A 16,448-nucleotide genomic window follows, 5' to 3' on the forward strand; every position below is an offset into this window, starting at 1 on the left:
AGTTGTCCCGATATCAGACCTTTTCTAACACCATTACGAGTATGTAATCTGTCAATACCACTGAGTACCCAGGTGGGCATCATTCACTCAGAATGTTTCCCCCACCCTTGACGTAGACAATACCGGGCCCAACAGTCGTCCAGCAGTCCCCCCGATTTCTGATTCGGTCCAACGCTGTATGGTAATTTCGTTTGTCAATGTCACTGGATAGCCAGGCAGACATGGCTTGCTAAGATTGTAAATACATTCACTTTTATCAGGCACCTACCGCCACCTACTGGATGAGCTGGGGTCATTTGACTCAACAAAGCCGCCTGCAGGCAGCACTGTCTATGCAGACCGTTCATTCAATCTGTCTCTGCGAATCAGTATCCATAGACAGTGTCCGTCCACACTCTTACCCCTAAGCACTGTCCATCCAGATCGATCAATTCACTCAGAATGCGCCAATCACTGCACATAGCAAAGCACGCACTGTCCTCCCATAGGGTCATTTCACGCTCGACCCGCTACTTACCCCACGTATCCATAGTTTCCTTCGGTGCAGGTGACCCAGACGCGCATTCACTGTTCAGTGACCGTGCACAGTGGCCCGTGTAATTCCCTCCAGGTGGGAGCATTCTTGTAGTATAAGAGGACGTCTTCCCCCCTTCCAACTTCTTTTTTCTTTTCCACATCACAACATTCTTCCATTCGAAACAAGTCAACTTCTCAACATGAGTATATACTACGAGGTATATACAAAAGACTTCACTCACCTTCTCCCCCATGTGCCCCGAGCATATCAAACTTTACATCGACCTTGGTATATGTTCGAAAGCATATACTAACAAAGCATTGTTGTGCATTTCATGTGCGAATCCGAACCGTCTTTGAAGCGCACCATGGGGGCGACAAGTTGATAGAATCATGGAGCATGTTTCGAGAACAAATTTGAGAACAGAGACTTCGACGGAGACTGCTTCTTGGACCTTCGAAAACGAAAGCGACCACCAACAAAGCTTATGTTGGTCCAAGGATTTGCGACCAAAAAACTCACGGTCCCATTCCACTACGATGAAATCGTGGACAAAATCTACCTTACTACAGCTCGCTCATGTTTTCGAAAAAGATTTTTGACCCAGCTTCGATCCGCCTTCAGAGACCTTTTCGAATCCCTTATTCCTGTCCTATGAGGGATTCAAAATGACCGACACATAACTCTTCCGGAAACATCCAAATGGTTTGTTCCCACCAATGGTGTGAGCCCGAGAACTCCTTTTCAAATGGAGGAGTTTCCTCACCATGGAGAGAGATTGGGACTTCGCTGGACTTTGATCCAGCCAAGAAAATCTATATCGAAAGTGCGATGTGGTCAAAATGAGAACAAAATTGACGCCGCTACTATGGCGTGGTGGTGGCAGCGAGGGACTCCTCAAAACATTGTACAGAAATTCCATGAGGAGAAGACCAAACGCTGCGCGACCAGATTGCGACAGTTGTGCAGGAGCATGAGCACATCTCTGGCTATCATACTGCCTATGCAAAATCGGCCAGCGAAAACATTTCAGATCCCTCGGTCTCGCTCGCGAGCCAAGGGGATCAAAATATTACCCTGTAGAGGCAGTATGGCCTGCGGGGAGTGTTCCTCGCGAAATGAATGCAGACAGCGATCATACGAAATTGATCAGCAAAAACATTTCAGATCCCTCGGTCTCGCTCGCGAGCTAAGGGATCAAAAGATACCAGGCTTCCATACCATGTGAGAAGAGAACTTTCTAAATCACTGCCAACCGAGATCACAATTGGAATCCCCAGGCTGATGATGGTGAAGCTGAACGACTATGACGTTCAGCATACGGAGTGCTCGGTCCAATCTTTACTGCAACTTTGATATGAGTTGAGGAACAAAATCTACGGACCACATTCGCCTCAATGATGAGGCTGATGGAAACAATGTTCCCGAACCTGAGCGATTCCAAAAGCACCAGTTCGCTCGTTTGCCCCAGCGACTTGAAATTCTCAACACCAACGTCTCACCTTCCCGCGGAGGGAAGGAAATTTTTCATTACGGTCAACCAAAAACTTCATGCGTCACCCGATAGGAGGAATTCGCATAGCTTGCGATCAAACCACATGCCTGCACTCTGGTGGTGCAAGCAGAGCTATGTCTGACCTCTGGTGGTGCAAACACAATTATGGCCAGAACCTCCACAAAGACTGTGCAGATGCTGAATTTGCACAAATAAGTCTAAAAAGAGGGAAGAAAATGCCCGGATGTGATCCGAGCATCCTGTTCCCTATACACCTGGGACGCCAGGAGAAAAAGATTGTGCACTCTGCGTACCATTGATAGACTCAGTGTCTGAGGAGGCGTCAGAAAGGGCGAGGTCTTGACCGGTCAATCCAACTACATACGCTGGAAACGCGAACTCATTGTCCAGGCAGACATTGAAGGCGTTACCGCACTCTTGACCTGTAGCATTCATGCATCTTTCACAGCTGTGGTGGTGCATGTGAAAGTTGTGCACACAATTTTCACATGGCCTGTGGAGAGGCTGCCCTTGTAAAGAACAGGAGCAGAAGAAAGAGCGGCAGCTTGCTCTACAACAAGTCGCCATGATGTCGAATGTTCTTGAACCAAAGACTCTTGAACCGACAATCTCTATTTCATCCATCATTCACTCCATTTTCAACTCCGACCGCAAATCAGACATCATTTCTGCCGAAAAGTCTACCGAAATCGATCCTGACTTCAATGAATGTGTGATTTGGGAGATTCCACTCAATGTGACACCAACATTCACAATGCGAGCGATGCTTGTATGTCCTGACACGACCACTGAAACAAATTCTCTCTTCTATATCGACAAACAGGGCCAGCTACACTCTTTCTTCCCACGAGGAAATAATTTTAACCCATCATTGACAACCAATTTCGTTCCGGGTGGAATTCTTCGACCGAAGAAAATCGAACAACCAAAGCGATGATGAACAAACCGAGCAGGAGCTGCAGCGATGAGTGTCGCTGGACAACGAGGACAGCGAAAAATGTCCGAGAATAACGAAGATATCAAGGAATATCCGTAAACAACAAGGAAATCGAGAAATGTAATGTTCCTGAACAACGAGGACATCGAGGAATGTCCGTGAACAACGAGGGTACTGAGAAATACAATGTCCCTGAGCAAGGGGGACGTCGAGAAATGTAATGTCCCGTTCCTGAAAAACGGGACATCGAGAAATGTAATGTCCCTGAAAAATGGGACATCGAGAAATGTAATGTCCCTGGACGACCACAATGGCGTTCAAAATACGGAGTGCTGAAGCTCCGGAAAGACAGCGGCATATGGTGGCGGGTTCAAACCAACAGCTACGCAGCACACGGGAAAAGATGGCTCTACAGCAGCATATATCGATGCTTCTGCGAATCTAAGCACGCCAAGACCAATGTTTGCTTGACGAGGATCATGACGAGGTTCATGAGGCCGAGACAAATCTGTCCCAAAAGGATCTTGCAAGAAGATGGAGAAGTGCATGATAGGCTCTTCTCCCAAATCGCCGAACCCAGTCATAGCGGCTTATAAATTCGGCATGACACCCATTCCCGACCAAAAGATCATGTGTGGAGGCACTTCTGGGCCCCACCGATGCTTTCCACATTCTCGACGGCGATGACCAGAATCAGAATATCAGATTTATCACAACGATGTCCCTATGCTTGGATACTTCGACCGAATCAAGAGAACACCGAAGACTATGATGACGAGAAGACGAAACAGAGCGGGATAAAAGGTTCATGTCGCTGAACGACCAGGACTGAATCAACAAAATGGAGTGCCGAAACTCTGGAAAGACTGCGGCCTATGCCCGCGGGTCAAATTGTCTCAAAAATATTCACATGAATCCCGAGTGGGATACATCAATCTTGGAATGAACCCTCGAGTATGCCTACGAAGGCACTCTTGAAGATCATGGCGCTTTGGCAGAAGCCAATGAAAAGCTTTCTGATGCCCAGAGGGCGTACGGAACGTGGTGGATGGATTCCCCCAACGACGACGACGACGACGACGTATGACGTCGTCTTGGAGTCCGACATGGGCATCTTTCGGCTAATGTGCAGAGGCACCGGTGGGCCCTGCCGCATACACTATATCCCATTCATACAACTTGCGGATGTTTTCTACTACGATGATGGTAACCGACTCATTCAAATTGATATCGTCAAAACGATGCATGCAAGAAGCTGGGTGGATCTCAGGTTGATTTTCATCGCAAAGATGTCGCCTTTGATTTGGATCACAGAAATGACCTTTTCCAGGCTTTGTATGACTTGGAGGGTCGAGTTCTTTTAGATAGATTCGCATGAAATGGATTGATTTTTTGTTTTTTTGGAGAAAAAAGTTGTTCCAAAAGGTGCTATTGTGATGCGTATATGTTGGGTGGTGCAATTGGGTGTTAACATAACTATGCAGACGCAATGAGTTACAAAATATACCCAGGATCCCGTTATATGTGAAATATCATGAACATGAAAGCTTTCGTGGATTGTTCGAAAAGACTCGACCAATGCTATGTATGCTGCATGGCAGGACAAACGCCCCCTGCGCAAACCCCTCATACCGAAATCCCACTTAACTGCATGAGAACCTAGCAATCGTCAGTCATATGTCTTTTTACACATCATCGTCATTGATCCTTACCTTTTGAATATACCTCACAGCCACTGTCTCCCCATCCCTCTGCAACTCATCCTCGTCCCCGAAATCCTCATTCCCCAAGTCCAAACACGTAAGACACGACTCGACAATCGCCGCATACTTCGACCCCATCGTCTTCGGCAGCTCATACACCGCAAGCGCGAGAAGATGCCCCTTCGTGGCCTCCGATCCCCTAGGCGTGTAGTAATCGTCACCGTAGATCATTGGGTACGCCTGGGACTTGAATGGCTGGAAGTCCCCGCCGGGAACGTAGTTGACGAAGGAGGACCAGAGGCCGATTTCGAGGAGACACACGCCGAGGCTGTAGATGTCGTGCTGCATGACGTAGCGCTCCTGGATCCGGGGGCCCTGGCGCTGCGGGTGCCGGTAGAGGTTCTTGGTCCAGTCGGTGTCGCCGGCCATGACGGTGTCGCCTGTGTCGAGGCGGATCTTCTCGAAGCCGAAGAGGTAGGCTGACCCGAGGGTCGAGGTGGGGTCGTCGAAGAGGATTATGTTTTCCGGCTGGATGCTCTTGTGCACCATGTCGAAGGTGTGGATTGAGAAGACGGCGCGGGCGAGCTGGGTGGCGAGGCGGAATCGGTCGGAGAGGGAATGCGTCGTATCTGTCGACATTATCTTCGCCCTGAGCGTGACGGGCATCGAGATGCTCTCTGGGATCCGGAACACGAGACTACAGGTGTGGTCTCTCTCGTCCTGGACTGCGCCTAGGCAAGTGAGAAGGCCGAATGTCGAAGGATCTGCCCTCTTCAGCCTCACTGCCAGCTCGCGAACGGCATCTCTCTGGAGGTAAGACACGGAATCTAGGACCCGCCACTTGTTGTCGATGTTGACGTATTTGACAGAACTATACTCGATATCGAGAATCTCGGCAGACTCCAACTTCGTTGCAGGGAGGAATACACGAGCGGTGTTGACGTCTTTCAAAGGATTGCGAATAGCTATAGCTGCGGCCATTATGTTGCTGTCTTGGGGTGGAGAACTCTCTTTGGCACGTCTGAGTGGCTGGTCGATTTGCTGCGTCTGGACCTTCATGGTCTCAAGCCAGAGTGGATTGAACGAGAGACGTTGCCATGACTCGATATCGTTGATAGCCTTGTCCAAATTGCTCTTCTGAACAACATACTTCGCCCTGGCCCATTTTGATGATTGATTCTCACTAAAATACTTGAGTTTAGCATCTACGTAATTCAGTTTGAGTACTAGAATATCTAGGACATCCAACTGGGCTGTCTGGCGTTGATCATCGAGCTGGTCTGCGATTTGACGGAAGATCTCGAGTTGCTTCCCTAGTTGCAAACAATTGCTTAGCAGGCGAACATTTCGTTCATGAAGTTGTACATCGGCGTTCTTGAAATTGTGGCAGGTTTCGACTACTGCCTTGCAAGCCCTGTTCATTTGATAAGAAGTCAGCCGTCTTCTTCGCCATTACTGGCACGTAATGACAGAGATGCACCGATACTTTATGCTTACTTTATTGCAACATCGACAGCAGCGACGGCTCCTACAATACCCAAACCCAGCTCGGCGCCAGACATCGCACGCAGTGACTTTTGGTGTCGCAAATACTCAAGGAGTGGCAGGAAGTCAAGTCTTCACTAAAAGAGCGTCCTCGCAAGGCTGTGTCGGACTGGGGCCTTGCTGAATGGGTCATCGGGTATGCACCTTTTGGCGAAGAAGCCAATCACCAACCATCAATGCGCTGCGCCCCCTGGGCTGATAGCCGCTGTGGATGTCTACCCAAGAACATCTCAGGTAACTGACGGGCGACCTTTCAGCCTCGACCTGGGTTGAGATTCGAGAATTTCAAGTTTCGCCATAATTGAATGACCAGTACTCCGTCCGTATAGACATCATCGATCGACTAATGCCTTTGGGAAGACTCTAACTCGGTTCGTACCTCAGGAACGTGACTTCATTCGTTCTCCAAGAGGGGTATTATCGCGAGAATCATGTCTCGAATCCCAGACCTTGTAAGAGACTCGGAACTCAAGGTGGAGTTCCGCGGCTCCACGACAGTTCATTCTTATCACGACATCGATGACCGTGGCCGACGACTGTTCCGGCAGGAATTCTGGACCTGGGATCGACTGATCGGACGGGGAGGATACGGACAGGTCAAGCTGCAGAAATACACGGCACGAGACACGGACGGGGAGTCCGTTCGAGCAGTGAAGATCATCGACAAACCTTTGAGTGTCGGCGAGTCCATCAACTACAATCGGGAGCTTGAGGCGATTGCTAAATTCTCCAACCGTCGGGTAGGTTCAAATTTTTGAAGAGAGTTTGTGCGTAACCCTGATCTGACCAATTCTAAAGTACAAACGCTGGTTCGTGCAGTCTTTCGGCTGGTACCAGGACACCACTTCGATATTCGTTGCTATGGAATATTGTCGCCACGGTGATCTCCATCATTATCTCAAGAGTCGAGGGTCATTGTCTGTTGGTGAAGTCCAACATTTGGCACGGCAAATAGTTGAAGGTCTCGAACAGATGCACATTAATGATTTTGCGCACCGAGATCTAAAACCTGGGGTATGTGATGATGTAAAGCAACCTTCGTGAAGTTGAGCTGACACTGTCAGAACATCCTCATCAAAACGATGCCACCAGAAGAAGAGTTCTGGGTAGTGCTTGCTGATTTTGGAATCACCAAGAGAGGAGAGGAAACAAATGGACCGACGACGGCGATTGGAGGAACTGACATATTCATGGCACCCGAGTTGCGCGGATATCTCGACACGCACAGGCCCAAGTCGGTTGCTGAGTTCAAAACAGCGGACATGTGGGCGTTGGGAGAAATGATATTCCAAATGCTGACTGGCGAAGCCACCTTTCGAAACCCTCTGGAGCTGTTCCCATATTGTACCGGCCAGCAAGAATTTCCATTCAGTCGACTGCCAGCATCTGTTGATGGCGATGGTCAAGATTTCATTGCTTGTCTCATGAAGACAATGCCACAGGATCGTATGACTGTGACACAGTGCACCGAGCACCCTTGGATGAGTACAATGACTCCTAATGATCCCGACGACATGGACTGTGACGAGATGACATCGCCGGCATCACAGGTCTCCCTAGCCGAGCCCGCTTCTGCTCGGTGGACTAACATATCAGGTGCAACTGTCAATTCTAATCAGGCGACCATGCGACCAGGGTCAGAAAGCAACGAACCTACTTTCAATATTGGCGTGAGCTGGGATTCCCCAATATTAACATTTAGAAACTTGACTCCAATTAAGAAGGACTCAATTCGGGAATTCAAAGGCCATACTGCTACTGTTCGCTGCCTGGCCTTCTCCCCAAACGGCAAATACGTAGTGTCTGGATCATTAGATGGGACGATACTGCTATGGGACATTGAAACCGGTAAATGGCCAGTGCGGACAATAATGGACTACTACCCTCAAGAGGTCAGCTGCCTCGCGCTCTCGCCCAACAGCAGACTCTTGGCTACTGGATCGTCGAAGGGGAAAGTGAGCGTCCGGAACATAGCCAACGGGAGTACCTTGATACACACTGTTGACGGCGACAACGGCGACATGAGCGGCATTCAGGGACTGACCTTCTCGAAAGATGGATCGGGTCTGATAGCTGCAGGAACACGTGGGGTATTGCGATATTGGCACGTTTCCGGAGAGGGAGCCTTAACCATGAATTATGACCATGCCTTGAATCCAAGGCAAGAATGGCAAGAATGGGCGACAGCATGTTCAGAGAATGGAAAGTGTTTGGCCGTAGGACCGAAAGGGTATTTTATGATATTAGTGGGTCTTAACGATAGCTATGTCTCCAACGAGTATTTTACTCCAAGGCGTCAATGCACGATGACTTGCCTAGCGCTGTCACCAGACGGGAGTTGGCTAGCAGCAGCTTCGTACAAAGAGTCCGCTAGAAAGATACACATTTGGGAGTCTCCTCACAAGGCTGAAAGAGCTGTACTCGGAACACATCTGCTTCCTACTTGCATGGCATTTTCGCCGGACAACAAGCTGTTGGCAACAGCGGCGGGCTACATCTTACAGATCTGGTCTGTTTCTACCGGTCAACTGCTTCAAATGATTCGAGGTCGTTACCATGATATTACCTGTTTAGTGTTCTCTCCTTGTGGTACTAGGTTGGCGGCTGGAACGGATAGTCACTTAGTACAGGTTTGGACAGTATTTAGATACTAAAATACAATTGTCAACTGGTTAAGCACGAGTAGTAATAAATAAGGAAACAATGTTACCGTGCGGAAAGTCTAGCAGGCGACTTCCTATCCTGATGCCTCGCCCTGTACACTGTGTCTCTCACGAATGTCGCAGTCTGTGGCATGGTCCAGCAATCAAATGCTTTCACGGCATAAAGCAAGCGAATATTCCAGGTGGAAAAGGCTGGGCCGAAGGTGCACTTGGACTCGGCAGACTGCCTGATGGGAGCGGCAGGTCCAAATCAAAGCCAGTTACATAGGGACTCAAGGAACAGACGGCTTTGGATGACGAACTGTTCCGAAACAAAAGAGTAACGGAAGGAAGACGCCAATATATACGCAGCGAGTTCTTTCTATGATTCCATGGATGCTATAGAATTCTGTTTCAAACTACCGTGGTTCATACATACATACATACATACATACATACATACATACCTTCACCTTAACCTTCACCATCACCTTCACCATCATCACCATCATCATAAACATCAACATACAAAAAAAAGAACCATATCATTAACAAGGTAGTAGTATAAGTAGGTAGTGTAGGTAAACTAGTTATAAGTAATGTAAGTGACGTGTAAGCTTTAAGTTCAAGCCCCCCAAAAAAGAAGCCGGTCAGTCACCAAGTTTGCCTTAAATAAAGTAGAGGAAAAAAAGGAAAACAGAAAGAAGTTTACGTAGTCCCCCTTTCCCCCCTTCCCCCTTCCCTTGACTTTCCCTTCCGACTACGTAGCCCTGTACCCTGGAACGCCGGATGAGCAAGAAAAAAACACGATAAAGGAGAGAGAGATGGAAGCCCACGATGGAGAGTGCCGAAGATTGACGTGACAAGACAGCGGAAGAGAAAATGACGAGTTGAGGCATGAAGGCAGGGACGTGGAGTTCGGCTGGTATGAAGGATTTCCCCCGGGGAAAGGAGGAGGGGTTTCAACAAGCGCTAGTAGTAGGGGATGGATGCGTGGTCGAACAGGGAGAGGGAACGGGGGAAATTATCAACTTGTGATGATATCGTACTGGTTTTATACTTTCGTGTCCAATGTTTGTTGTACTCATTTCTTGCTTTGCTTTCCATACAAGAGCCAGGGAGGAGGGAAGCGGGTGGGTGTCCACTAGGTAAATGCATGGGGGGATCTCTAGCGTCGTCAAAAAGCTGTCCAAAAGCTGTCCAAAAGCGCTGTCATCACAGTCCTCCTCTCGCACAAAAAGTTCGCGATAACTTGCGGATGGTGATGATGCCGACGTTGATGGTGGTGGTCGTGGTGTGATTGTTGCGTATTCCACTAGCAGCACTTTCCGCCCGATGCTGCGTTTTGATTGCCGTCTCCAACGTTCACCGCGCTCGTTGATGAGCCCTCCGTTCTTGCACTATCAATAAGCCTCTTCTTGATGTCGGCTGCCAGGCTGTAAAAGGCCTTGTCCACGTTGATGTTGCTCTTGGCGGAGACTTCTAGGAAAGGAATGCCGAGTTCGTCTGCAAGGGCTTGGCCGCGCTCGGTGGATACTGCACGCTTCTCCTCCCAGTCGCACTTGTTGCCGATAAGGATCTTGTTGACGCCTTCTGTGGCATGCTGCTCGACGTTCGAAAACCAAGTACGGATATCTAATATTCAACTCAGCACAAGTTCATACTTCCAATACTTCCCACAGAATGCACGAAAGCGGTGGCGGCCTCGCATTTGAGGCCACGGTAGGCGGTAGAGACTTACTGTTGAACGACCGCTCATCCGTGACATCGTACACCAGCAAAATGCCCATAGCACCGCGGTAGTATGCCGTTGTGATGGTTCGGAAGCGCTCCTGTCCTGCGGTATCCCATATCTGCAACTTCACTCGCTTTCCGTCGAGCTCGATCGTTCGGATCTTGAAGTCGATGCCGATCGTGGTGATGAAGGATGGGGTGAAGGAGTCTTCGCTGAACCGGAGCAAGCAGCAGGACTTGCCTACACCGGAGTCACCGATGAGGAGGAGTTTGATCTGGAGGCAGGCCACGTTAGCTGATAGAGTCCGGGGAAGCAAGTCGGCGGAGAAGAGGTGCACGAAGTGGGTAGGGGGGTCATGACGGTAGCGGCGCCGTCAGCGGGTGCGGGCCGCTGCTATCAAGGGAAATTCCTCACAAGAAAATCGTAGTTTCGTGTGCCAGCCATGATGTCGTTGAGAATTTATACGAGAGTTGCGAGGGGAGGATCGTGGGCAGGCGGCGATGAAACCCGCTGGGGGAGGCTTTTGCTGAGCTGCGGGAAACTTGGCTTGCGTGTTTGGAGGTAGATTAGAGACGATGCGCCAAACGTCGATATGCTATGCGGCGTGGTGTGTAGGCAAGAGATGCGCGGGCGCGACGGGGAAAGGTACGTGTGAGTATGTGTGTGGTGTAGGAGTCAAGTAGAGGACAGAGCGCTTCAGTGCAGGCGTGTCCCTCGTTGACTAGGCAGTTGAGTTTGTAGTTTACGGGCCAGGCACTGATAGAGTTGAGGTTGGAGCGGCCGATTTGCCAAGAACAAGCGAACGTCACATTCACCGCCACACTATGCGCTTGCAATTAATAGATAACTGCCTAACTGGGCAGGGAACATGGAACATGGGGGCCATGGGCATTTTTCTCCATCTTATGATACACTGGGATTCCCTAGGATCCGAGCATGTCCGACCGCGACAACTTCACGATCACAGAGACTGTATCAGTCTGCCACGGTATGGAAATTTCTCGCCGACTCTCTCCGCGCCGTTTCCGCAATCTAGATCGCATATTCGCCAGAATACACGTGGTAGTGACATGCAATGCGCGATATCAGTTGCAGAGACATCCTGAGTAGATAGAGCGACGATCTAGGCTTGCTTCCCTGTATATCCCCAGACTCGTGTCTACAAAAGCTTCGCGAATCAATACATCACGGATAATTCGGGAATAAAGATTCAGATATTATATAACAAACACGACAGAAAAAAAGGCTGTCTGAAACATGGACTCGCGGCAGTTCTGTCAGCCACACCTGTTTATTTCGACTTTCCCATGCCTTCTATTTGCGGTAACAGGTTCCTCCACAATATACACCACATGTCTTACACTTGTCTCTTATCCAAAAAGGAACTACTCTCGCGTTCGCATTCGCATTTGTCGCAGATAGCTGCCAACTTTCCCTCTCCTATTTACATGCTGGCCTTGCCTCTGCTCTCGAAAGGCAGGAGCAGGACGAGAACACCGCTGGCAATGAAGAGTGCACCGCTGACATAGACCGGTGCGCTTGTCTGCAGATTCGAGTACATGGCGATGATGGGTGCCATGATGCCGAAGATGCGGTTGGCACTTGCGGTGATTGCATTGCCCGTTCCGCGATCCTTCGTGGGGAAGATCTCGGGTGTGTATGCCTAGGATCTCATATCAGAAACAGGGAGTAAGAACAAAGAAGTTGAGGAGACTTACGTAGAGTACAGCGTACATGATGTTAGACATGAAATTGTAGGCACAGTTCCAGCCAAGCAAAGCGTCTGAAGTCAAAGCGGTGGTTGAACCGAAGAGAAAGACGCCAGTAAGGATGGTAGCAGCGGCGAGTGTACCTTTGCGGCCAACCTTAGGTGTCTCGACAAGCAGTCCTCCGAGCAAGCATCCCGGGACACCCAGAGAGGCAATGATCAAGGAATTTCGATACGTGAGGTATGTCGAACCATCGCCGAAATCAGCACCGCGACTGTCCTGAATAAACGGGAGGAAAGCGTTGTAGAGTGGGAAGCCGAGACCAATGAATGCCCAAACGATTGTGATTAGCGTCGTGGAATACGCAAGCTTCTTTGAAGCAAACAATGCCTTGACGTGCTCTGTGTTGACCTTTTCGAGATTCCTCTTAATGGCAGCTGTGGCGTGTGATTGGGTGGGTACCGTTCCCGGTGCGAGACTGTTGCAAGCCTCCAGGTCTTCCAGAGTGAGACTTGATGTCTTGCCATTGCGTCGCGCCACTTCGTGGACAACCTTGACAGCCTCTGCGTCTTGTCCCTTGCCCATCAAATACTTTGGACTCTCGTAGATTGTGAAGCAAACGAATCGAAGGACAAACATGATCATGGCTACTCCTCCCATGACGATCATGAAATACCTCCATCCCATGTTCTTGCTCTTAGTACAATTCTCCTCGGTTTGCGCACATGTTAAGTTCCCTAAAAGTGGCCATGCTACGAGGTTGGCAAATACTTGGGCTAAAGCCCAGTCGATACTCAGAATCGTAAGCAGATACTGATGGCTTCCTGGCAAGAACTCGAGAAAGATGGCTGAATCGACGGGAAGATTGCCACCAACTCCAACACTCCAGAGCGCAGCGAATACACCGACAGCAGCAAAGCTGGGCGATCCGGCTGCTACAAGGCCGAAGATTGCTGTGATACCAATGGTAAGATTGAAAGCCCATCGGCGGCCGAAGATGTCGCATCCGAAGCCCCAAAAGACTGCACCAGCGAGCAGTCCAATGTTTTGGCTCAGGGTGAGGAGTGGCGGCTGCGACGGACGAAACTCATTCCTGACTGGCGTGAAGATGAGCGAGGTAACAATGGGCCAGAGATTGTCAGAAGCCCAACCAAAGCCAATAACAACGAAGAGCTGGCAAATGTCAGCACGGGTCAAAGGACGCGATAAGATAAACAATGGTTACTCAGAGGTTGTACTACTGACCTGCCATTGGTATTTTCCCATTCCAATGTCTTGGATGGCCTTGTTCAGGATTTTGGCCTTCGCTGCGTAGACAGGATCCAAACTTCCCTCTTCGATGGCAGCTTCGGGAGCTTCCGCAATCAGGACTTGAGCGCCCTCCTCGCTCTTCTGCCTGTCAAGGCCATCTTTGTGGAACTCTTCTGTCGTCATTGTGAACAACTGCTCTTCGGTTTCCCCAGAACCCGGCGAAGTATCCCGATCAGAATACAAGTTGGAGTCAAAATCAAGAGTGAAAGCAAGTAAGGTATTATAGAAGCAACAGCTCTGGCAAGCTTTGCAATATAAAGAAACAATCGAAGAGTGGTCAAGCTAGCAAGGACCTTTGCTCCCCAAATCGGGTACCGCGGGGGATTAACCCCAGTTCTTGCATACGCAAAGGGTAGGTAACTCAACTGAGTCCGAGCTGTCTGCACTCGGCTGGAAATGTGCCCTACCAGAGGCCGCCATCGTTGCGCAATCGACAGCCGGACTGTCGCAATATAGGGAGGACTGGAATACGAGCTGTGGGCGTGGATTAGAAAGCCACCTACGGACATCGAATTGTTCTGTGGTACTGTTTTCACAAGTAGTTTGATAGAGGACATAGTTGTCGCAAAGGACCCAACCACGGCTCTCGGAGAAAAATTAGTAATTTTGATGTCCGAGGATCATTCCTTACGAGTAATTCTTCAAATCTTCTAGAACTGAATGGCATAGCATGGTGGTTAATTTTATAATTAGCACTTCAAGATACTTGTCGCGTGGGTTCATACGGAGATTGAGTTGTAGGATCTGCAGCCAAACGGCAACCTAAAGTCTGCGGGATCGACGGCGCCAGGTAAGGCTAGGATCGATGTCGCAATGTCACGTGGTACAGCTTCATTCAACGCCATGCTTGAAGTGTGGGCTCCCAAGAGTATTATTTGAGGGATAAAACTTCCACATTCGAACAATAATCGTGTTGATGTGATATCGAGGCTTGATGTGCTATTGCACTATGTTCGTTGGATGCTTCATCACAGTTGGTGGCTTCCATGGCAAACGGAACGCAATCATTTTGTTCCCGACGTCATTGCCAGGCCGATCGCCCTTCATGGCATAACGCGACGCGTTTTGCACAGTTGTCAATGCTAAATCAATCGCAGACAATCGATGGTCACACAGGATGCTTAAACTCGCTATGCATTGATATTACATATAAGGATGGAAGTAACCGGAGCAGTAGCATAATGGTAGCTCCCAAGATCTCGGATCCAGCCCACCGCAACCCCGAAGTTTACTTCCACAGCTTGCTCAGACTGGTAGCCTTGTCGTCGTGCTTGTTCAGTACCTTGGCTGTCGCAAGGTCGAAATCCTCCTGGGTGACATGCACTCTCCTCTCCCTCAGAGCGTACATACCAGCCTCTGTGCAGACACCCTTCAGTTCGGCACCTGAGCAGCCGTTCATCTTTTCGGCAATCTTGGTGAGGTTGATCCCACGGGTCAAATTCATGCTCCTAGAGTGGATTCGGAGAATATCTGCACGTGCTTCCACGGTCGGTGGCGGGAACTCGATCTTTCGGTCGATACGGCCGGGTCGGAGCAATGCCGGGTCCAGGATGTCTAGACGATTGGTTGCCATGATGATCTTGATGTTCTTAGTAGGTTCGAAACCATCCAATTGGTTGAGCAACTCCAGCATAGTTCTTTGCACTTCCGAGTCACCACCAGAGCTGCCCTCTACACGGCTTGACCCAATACTGTCGATCTCGTCCATGAAGATAATACTGGGCGCGTGTTCTCGTGCCATGACGAACAGCTCTCGGACCATACGACTTCCCTCACCAATATACTTCTGCACCAACTCACTTCCAGAGACTCGAATGAACTTGCAGTCGGCGTGATGTGCGACGGCACGAGCGAGCAGAGTCTTTCCTGTTCCTGGGGGGCCATAAAGTAGCACACCCTTCGGCTGTGCTATACCAAGCGATTCGAACAACTCTGGATGCTGTAGACCAAGCTCGATAACCTCCTTGATTTCCTTGATCTGTTGATCTAATCCACCGATCATGTCGTATGTACTGTCGGGAACCTTCTCCACCATCATGAGAGAGACGAGAGGATCGACGGAGGAAGGAAGCATCTTCTCGAGCTTGTAGGAATCGCTAAGGAGGGTGACCCGCTTGCCGACGGTGAGCTTGCTAATATCGACGTTATCGGAAATATCAACAACTGAGGTGGCGTATTGTTAGTCAAGTCTCATGGGGGTGAGCATATGATCGCACTGAACTGCATTGCACATACCATATTTTCCCTCCGGATGCACTTTGACAAGCACCTTCTTTGTACCCATCACCTTGACCACCTCGCCGACATAAGATCCTGGTTGCTGAAGAAGGCCGAGTTCCTCCCGCAGTAATCGCACCCGTGAGTTGTAGTCGTTCCGCTGAGCCTCTAATCTCCGGAGAACGGCCTGTCCCTGTATGATCTCAAGCTTCATCGCTTCGATCTTATTGTGGAAAAACGTATCGAGCGCCATGGTGGCAGGTACTCGTGGCAATCTCGGAGGACGGACTGCTTTGTGATGATGTCTAGGTTCCGCGCAATGGCCGATGGGGATGGGAGATGAGAAAGGAAAGGTCTGAGTTGGGCTGGAGCCCGCTGGGAATAGAAACGGGGCGTGAGATGTGACAGGAGGATCGAGCAGTGACGCAGGGTATGGAATGGAAAGGATGCGGCGTTGATGATCGATGGTGATGCTTGGGGTACTGACTGCGTTTCAACTAGGGAACTGGAAGCTTCCGCGGGTATGGAGAAACGATAGGCCGCCCGTGTATCTCTCCGTTCTCTGGGCTCTGTTCTCTCTGGTGCTTTGGTGAGATGATGGGGCCTAATCTTATTC

General features: G+C 49.7%; 6 protein-coding genes across 6 annotated transcripts; 2 read left to right on the forward strand and 4 right to left on the reverse strand.

Annotated features, from left to right (window-relative positions):
• Positions 1–1,086: 1,086 nt before the first annotated feature.
• Positions 1,087–2,011, forward strand: BU24DRAFT_123758 (uncharacterized protein). The gene has a single exon (XM_033520922.1). It carries the CDS (start codon positions 1,266–1,268, stop codon positions 1,743–1,745), a length of 480 nt encoding a protein of 159 aa, XP_033387952.1. The 5' UTR covers positions 1,087–1,265; the 3' UTR covers positions 1,746–2,011.
• A 2,454-nt stretch (positions 2,012–4,465) lies between these two features.
• On the reverse strand, positions 4,466–6,372 carry BU24DRAFT_123764 (uncharacterized protein). Its single transcript, XM_033520923.1, has 2 exons — positions 4,683–6,372; positions 4,466–4,629 (listed from the first exon to the last, which is right to left on the reverse strand). The coding sequence occupies exons 1-2, from the start codon at positions 6,093–6,095 to the stop codon at positions 4,597–4,599; spliced, it is 1,446 nt and encodes a 481-aa protein (XP_033387953.1). The 5' UTR covers positions 6,096–6,372; the 3' UTR covers positions 4,466–4,596.
• A 55-nt stretch (positions 6,373–6,427) lies between these two features.
• Positions 6,428–8,928, forward strand: BU24DRAFT_419226 (kinase-like protein). The gene is made up of 3 exons (XM_033527163.1): positions 6,428–6,958; positions 7,017–7,232; positions 7,283–8,928. The coding sequence occupies exons 1-3, from the start codon at positions 6,650–6,652 to the stop codon at positions 8,870–8,872; spliced, it is 2,115 nt and encodes a 704-aa protein (XP_033387954.1). The 5' UTR covers positions 6,428–6,649; the 3' UTR covers positions 8,873–8,928.
• A 1,239-nt stretch (positions 8,929–10,167) lies between these two features.
• On the reverse strand, positions 10,168–11,285 carry BU24DRAFT_123830 (GTP-binding protein SAS1). Its single transcript, XM_033520924.1, has 3 exons — positions 11,010–11,285; positions 10,602–10,869; positions 10,168–10,495 (listed from the first exon to the last, which is right to left on the reverse strand). Exons 1-3 carry the CDS (start codon positions 11,037–11,039, stop codon positions 10,176–10,178), a joined length of 618 nt encoding a protein of 205 aa, XP_033387955.1. The 5' UTR covers positions 11,040–11,285; the 3' UTR covers positions 10,168–10,175.
• Positions 11,286–12,039: 754 nt separating this feature from the next.
• Positions 12,040–13,738, reverse strand: BU24DRAFT_341285 (MFS general substrate transporter; the record flags this gene model as incomplete). The annotated part of the gene is made up of 3 exons (XM_033523267.1): positions 12,040–12,258; positions 12,314–13,477; positions 13,550–13,738. 3 exons carry the CDS (start codon positions 13,736–13,738, stop codon positions 12,040–12,042), a joined length of 1,572 nt encoding a protein of 523 aa, XP_033387956.1.
• Positions 13,739–14,578: 840 nt separating this feature from the next.
• Positions 14,579–16,277, reverse strand: BU24DRAFT_419229 (26S proteasome subunit P45). Its single transcript, XM_033527164.1, has 2 exons — positions 15,851–16,277; positions 14,579–15,778 (listed from the first exon to the last, which is right to left on the reverse strand). Exons 1-2 carry the CDS (start codon positions 16,083–16,085, stop codon positions 14,844–14,846), a joined length of 1,170 nt encoding a protein of 389 aa, XP_033387957.1. The 5' UTR covers positions 16,086–16,277; the 3' UTR covers positions 14,579–14,843.
• Between the last annotated feature and the right edge of the window lie 171 nt (positions 16,278–16,448).

The sequence above is a fragment of the Aaosphaeria arxii genome (genome assembly GCF_010015735.1).
Source record: "Aaosphaeria arxii CBS 175.79 unplaced genomic scaffold BU24scaffold_2, whole genome shotgun sequence".
Classification (NCBI taxonomy): domain Eukaryota; kingdom Fungi; phylum Ascomycota; class Dothideomycetes; order Pleosporales; genus Aaosphaeria; species Aaosphaeria arxii.

Coding starts and splice junctions, on each gene's coding strand:
- BU24DRAFT_123758 (XM_033520922.1), top strand. CDS start 1,266: ATGGAGGAGTTTCCTCACCATGGAGAGAGATTGGGACTTCGCTGGACT.
- BU24DRAFT_123764 (XM_033520923.1), bottom strand. CDS start 6,095: ATGAACAGGGCTTGCAAGGCAGTAGTCGAAACCTGCCACAATTTCAAG. Junction 4,630..4,682: donor CTGTGAGGTATATTCAAAAG/GTAAGGATCAAT, acceptor GACGATTGCTAG/GTTCTCATGCAGTTAAGTGG.
- BU24DRAFT_419226 (XM_033527163.1), top strand. CDS start 6,650: ATGTCTCGAATCCCAGACCTTGTAAGAGACTCGGAACTCAAGGTGGAG. Junction 6,959..7,016: donor CTAAATTCTCCAACCGTCGG/GTAGGTTCAAAT, acceptor CCAATTCTAAAG/TACAAACGCTGGTTCGTGCA. Junction 7,233..7,282: donor ACCGAGATCTAAAACCTGGG/GTATGTGATGAT, acceptor TGACACTGTCAG/AACATCCTCATCAAAACGAT.
- BU24DRAFT_123830 (XM_033520924.1), bottom strand. CDS start 11,039: ATGGCTGGCACACGAAACTACGATTTTCTT. Junction 10,870..11,009: donor CACGAAACTACGATTTTCTT/GTGAGGAATTTC, acceptor GCCTGCCTCCAG/ATCAAACTCCTCCTCATCGG. Junction 10,496..10,601: donor GGATGAGCGGTCGTTCAACA/GTAAGTCTCTAC, acceptor GTTGAATATTAG/ATATCCGTACTTGGTTTTCG.
- BU24DRAFT_419229 (XM_033527164.1), bottom strand. CDS start 16,085: ATGGCGCTCGATACGTTTTTCCACAATAAGATCGAAGCGATGAAGCTT. Junction 15,779..15,850: donor GCATCCGGAGGGAAAATATG/GTATGTGCAATG, acceptor ACGCCACCTCAG/TTGTTGATATTTCCGATAAC.